The sequence below is a fragment of the Aplysia californica genome, unplaced genomic scaffold (genome assembly GCF_000002075.1).
Source record: "Aplysia californica isolate F4 #8 unplaced genomic scaffold, AplCal3.0 scaffold00442, whole genome shotgun sequence".
NCBI lineage: Eukaryota > Metazoa > Mollusca > Gastropoda > Aplysiida > Aplysiidae > Aplysia > Aplysia californica.
In genome coordinates, this window is record NW_004797712.1 from 440933 (window position 1) to 446660 (window position 5728).

Sequence of the window (5728 nt, forward strand, 5' to 3'; positions counted from 1 at the left end):
TGTTACTCTCTTGTAACACCTCTAATCTTCTGGCGCTCAAATGACCTTATGCAGTTGCGAGCGTCGTAAAACCTCTACTAAAATCTATATGTCTGTCTCTGTTTTTGGTGGGGTATGTATTAGTTTTTTGGCCTGGCTCGCTTATTCAGCATGCGTGAGCAATGAACGGTCATAAATGAGCAATGAGTGGTTCCCTGGTAATACTCATAAATGAACAAATGAATAACAAACTGTTAACTTGTGAAGATTTGTTTTCTGCACCTCTGGAGCAGCGACAGCTTTTCGTTTTGTGAGCAGATGAACAGATGGACGGAGAGACTTCTTGCATTGCGTCCTACTACTACCATTCCATGTACAGTGGAGTCCACTTATAATGAGTCCTGAAATAACGAGAAATCTCTTTATAAAGACACTATACTAAAACCCCGTTTTTTCCCTTCTTTATCTTTGTAAATAAAATACTGCTATTGCGCAATCAGTCACGCAAGTTGGTTATAACGGAATATTGCTGCTGCTGTGCACAGCGTACAGACCAATTAAACATATAAAACCTCGCCAGTTGAGAAAGTTGTTGGTGATCCAGCGAAACAAAAAATGGGAGAGCCCATGTGTGTCAATATTGAAGGCCGGAGCGAATGAGTGGGGAGGGTGTGGCATGCGCTGACAAGCAGAACGCATCGCATGATAGGCCAGCCTAGTCTAGATTATCTAGGCATACCGTGCCTCTCACTTCTCTGGTGTGGGATGGAGAGGTCACAATGCTGTGATGGATGGAGTGAATGTGTGATGTGTGCAAGCAGACGCAACCAACCACAGGGTGTGGTGGGGTGGGGGACAACATCGCAGGCGAGTTAGCCTAGAGCCAGAGCCCCTTCTTTCTGATGGCCAACGCTGAGCTGTCAACATTGCTAGTGCTAGAGAAAGAAACGTGATTCGATTTTTGATCAAGTAAGACCTAGAGATCATGTTGAACAAAATCATCATCAGGGGAAATACAAAAAGGAATAAACAGAACACCCACTCATAGATTAGGCCTACTTTACTATTTCCCTTGAATTTATTACTGGATTCCTTACAACAAGAATCCTGCTGTAACGGACATTTTGCACCAGTCCCCTCTTTCTCTGTATAACAGGATTTCACTGTACAGGCCTATGTCATGTTTAGACAGATATGTTCATGCACAGGTGTCACGTCAAGTAATCCACTACACAACACAACCCCCCCCAAAAAAAAAAACCCAACCAAAAACAAATTCGCCCCCACATACTATGCTGTCATCGTAGTGGTAGTACATTATAACTGAACGCTGTTCATGGTAGGTACTTTTTTCCCCAAGACCTTTCCCGAGTGGGGAAAAATTTTGACTAACTGAGTCTTTCTGTTGGTACGTTGTATCTCTCCCAATCCGGGTTGACCCTGACCGGCAGTGGTGTGGAAACTTAAATTATCTGAATTATGCCGATGAGAGCGTAAAACACCTTCATTGAAAAAAGAAAAAGAAAAAAAAAAGAAGACATCAAACGTCTATTGTATTTATTAATCCTTTCATTCCCTCAGACCTGTCCAACATCTTTGAGTCGTTCCTGCCCCAGCTGCTCACCTACCCCAACCCCATCGACCCTCTCAACGGAGACGCCGCAGCATTATACCTCCACAAGCCAGAGGAGTACAAAAAGAGAGTCAGAGGTTTGTCTCTTTGCTCCTTGCTCTTCCCGTCGACCATGAGTTTTTTCCCACCCCTTGATGGGCGAATAAAATGATAATAATAATTATAGTAGTATTAAATAGCATTTATGCAGGGCATTTCCATTTTCGAAAAAATGTTCAATGCGCATCACATTCATAGAGACAACAAAATGTCAAAACTACTGGACAGGGGTGCACGTAGAACATAATATTAAAATGTTATTTACCTTTGCTTTTTTTCTTTGCTGTGAGAAGAAAAGTGTTTATTCATGGTTGCTGCTTATTTTTTGCTGATATAGAAAAACAACTATCTTACTCTTTGTGTGTAAGTTGATGGAGGGTACTGTTTGTTTCTTAGTCATTGTTGTTAATCTGGTTACCCCGAGGCAGTGTCCTTCTTTCCTATCTGTCATCCTTATCTCTTCTCCTTTTTTTTGGTGTTAGTTACTCTCTCTTGTAACACCCCTAATCTTTGGCACTTAAATGACCTAATTGTGTTGCAAGTGCCAGAAACTGTAACTAACCCCCCTAGCCCCCCCAAAGAACCAAACAACAAAAAACAAAACAAGCTTCTCTTTAGTCTGAAGTGAGAACTCATCCCTACTTCTTACCTCTCCCCCTTTTTTTTTGTCCTGTGTTCTTTCCCTTTCTTGTTCCTGTCTATCTGTCTTGCTTATCCCCTGCACCAAATAACCATTATCGTGCTCAGTTCATGTGCTTCTCTTTACTGAAACTATAAACGCTGTTGTTGTGTGTGTTTCCTCACGCAGACTATGTCCAGCGCTATGCGACAGAGGAAGCCCTGCGTGAGTCAGAACAGGCGTCGTCTTCCAGTGAGTCCTCTATGAGTGACTTCTCCGAGGACGAGGCTCAGGACATGGAATTATAATAATAGGACCTGGTCCCTTCACTTGGGGTCCATGCGCAACACAACTTAGCCTTTGTTTTTCCAATTGTACACTCAAAGCAAAAGATGTCATCTTGTACATAAAATTTGCATTCTTTTTCATCCATGTTGGATTGTATGTGTGTGTGGCCAGTGAAACTGCCTGTTTTTGTTTTTGATTATGTTTTTAAAAACTGTTTTCATTTTTAACCACTTATACCCTCCTGTGTTTTGTTCATTCGGTGGAAAAATGCAAAACCAGTTGTCTTAACGTGCTCAAAATAGAACTTTATGGGACGGTTAAGTCTGATTTGATTTGGGTGGAAAGCCTAGTTGGAAGTTGTAATATTCGTACATTATTGCAAGAAATCAAACTGGCAGAACACTGTAAGAAGGTTCTAATATTTTCATGGTTGTGAAAAATGAGGAAAATTCGTTACACGCGGCAAGGTTAGGATGGAGAATGGTTCTTGGAACTAAAAGAAAGGGAAATCCGACACGTGTGTAATGACTAAGGAATTTGAAGGACTATTTCTGTAGAGACCATGGCCGTGTTTTGTCGTTTAAAATGTCTTAAAGATCACAAGGATATTTCTGTATTACTTGTAAGAATTTCATCAAAAACTTTTCCGCAAGTTGGCAAACAAAAGATGAAACGTATCTGTTTTGGATTTTGAAAAAAATTAATTTGTTAAGCATAGTAATAGCAAATTTAGTGATAATCTAGTCTAAAAATGTATTTTTATGTTTTTCGTTTCAATGATGTACTTGTTTTATTGATTAACAAATAACTATGAGTGGGAACCTGTTTTTAACTCTCCTGGTTTTGCTCTTTAACCTCTGCTCAGTTGTAGGAAGTATGCTTTACCTTCTTGACATAATCCCAATCAATATTTTCATCTTGTAAATAGAACCAAACGGATGTGAAGAAATAACATATTTTTAGGATGGCTTTGAAGTGATTTAGCATTCTTTGATTGATGAAAGCTGCCCGTGATAACAGGTAATTTTTTTTTTAGAAAGTTTCTTATTTGAATTAAAAAATTTATGATCATGATATTTAGCTCCTAACTGATTATTGATTTTCTAAAAAGTTTTTGGTAGGAGAAGTTACATTACAGCCAATAGTATAGTTACTTTTTTGTTTCAAATAGTCTATTTTTCAAAACTAATACAGATATACTTAAGTTTATTTTATCATTTCCAATTCTACTTGTTCGGAAAGCCTCTGTCAGCATGGATTTTATTTTAAGATCTTCACAAGGTGATGATTTTTGTCTCCTTGTTTTTAACTTCCCCTCTCTTTCTCTTACAGAAATACCCTTTGCATAAGAGGATTATCAATACTTAATAAGATTAAATCTTTTTCACTTTCTAGTTGGAAGTGGAGAAAATAAGAGATTTTTAGGATAGGTGTTTGGTGAACCTTCCTTTTTGCAGTATGGCCTTAAGAAAGTTTTCATTTAAAATAAGTTTATTTGAAACTTTTTAAAAATTTGATTCTAGGGCAACAAGAAAATGTATATTAATCGGAAGACATATATAAGTAGTTTTATTTGTTCTAGTAGTTGACTTGTTCTGGTTTGTTGTTTCCTGTGCCACACCATGTGTATATGTATATATATATATATATATATATATATATATATATATATATATATATATATATATATATATATATATATATATATATATATATATATATATATATACGATAATCCATTAATCCCTCTTTGTTGTCTGAGCAATTGAAGCTGGAGATAGTTTACTGCAGCAGGGGGGAATGTGTGTTATGCTTGCTGTGAGCGCTATTGGGGGACAGTACTCATATAATTCCATGTCCATATAAAATATGTGTAGATGAAAATAAGACAGGTCGTGGTGGTATAAAAAGAAGTCTAGAGAGAAAGAGTGAAAATGGGAGAAGGAAAAAAAGAGAGATCTGATGAGAGAGAGAAGGAAGCATGGCAAAAGTATTGAGAAAGAATGAAATGGGTTAGAGTGAGAGATGGGTGGGGTTGGCAGGAAGGGGTTGTGATTTGATTGAGAAAAAAAAACGAGAGAGAGAGAAAGAGAGAGAGAGAAAGAGAGAGAGAGAGAGAGAGAGAGAGAGAGAGAGAGAGAGAGAGAGAGAGTTGTTATGACTGTTAGTTTTGACTTGAATGCACTCCGTGCCCCCAACCTAGATTATTTTGCTAATGATGTTATGCATGCCGTGTGTTCCGAGTAAAGTGTCCTCACGGGCTCTGCTTTAATGCCATGATCATAGTGTGCGAATGGATAGTCTTTTGTATTCTCCTCCCGGCATATAGTTTTATAGTTTCTGCTCTCTGTCATATTGAGGTAGATTTCACTGGCCTTGTGTTTTATAAGCTGAGTGTCATGTGAGAGCTGTAATAACTTTGTGCTTGAGAAGTGTGGCAAGTCTCAGTCATAAGTGTGTGGTTTGAAGTGTGAAAGTCAGGTGTTTTTTTGGTTTTTTTAAAAGAAAATTGATTTTAGCCGATGGTGACTGTTTTTTCTGTGTTGTGGGGACAACTTGATGAACTTGGCTGTGTATCAGTGCTTGATTTACTTTTTGTTTCTGATCTTTCATTGAAGTTACAAGTTCCTGAACATGCTTGTTTTAAAACATCTGTGCTTCTCTTTTTAATTTGTCGTGTACTCCGACTGATAGGCCTATATTTTTGAGATATGTTTAGAGATAGGTCTGTGATTGTGGTGTGTCGGGAAGGGGGGGTATAAGATTCGACTATGACTGTTTTAAATTGCTTTTTTTTTATTGGGGTTGGGTGGAAATATTCTTCTCCTACTTTATCTCTTATGTTCATTATGTTGAGACTCATTTTTTAAACTCAATATTCCCGACCGCAAACACATGTTATTTCCATGTCCGTTTCATTCTTTCACTTTTTTTGTGTTTTCGGAGAATTCCTTTAAGAACTTCGTGGAATTTCAATATATACATGTAATTGTTTGCAAGCTTCTGTGACATGAATATATGCCCTAGTATGTTGGTTATGCTTGTCTGACACTCTGTCAAGTCTTTCATTTTTCTCTGTAAGGACATGAATCTTCTGTGACCCTCCTTTGTACTGCAATGTTTTATACTTGATGAATAGTGCAAGTTCTGATCAGAAAGTTCATCCTTTG

At 37.8% G+C, this 5728-nt stretch overlaps 1 protein-coding gene across 1 annotated transcript in view; it reads left to right on the top strand.

The window, feature by feature from the left end:
• Positions 1-3499, top strand: part of LOC101857813 (ubiquitin-conjugating enzyme E2 H) — a gene marked incomplete in the record, with an annotated part of 17301 nt that extends 13802 nt beyond the window's left edge. Inside the window, 2 exon segments of the mRNA XM_013086190.2 lie at positions 1561-1689; positions 2460-3499. Of these exon segments, the coding sequence (XP_012941644.1) occupies positions 1561-1689; positions 2460-2578 (248 nt within the window).
• Between the last annotated feature and the right edge of the window lie 2229 nt (positions 3500-5728).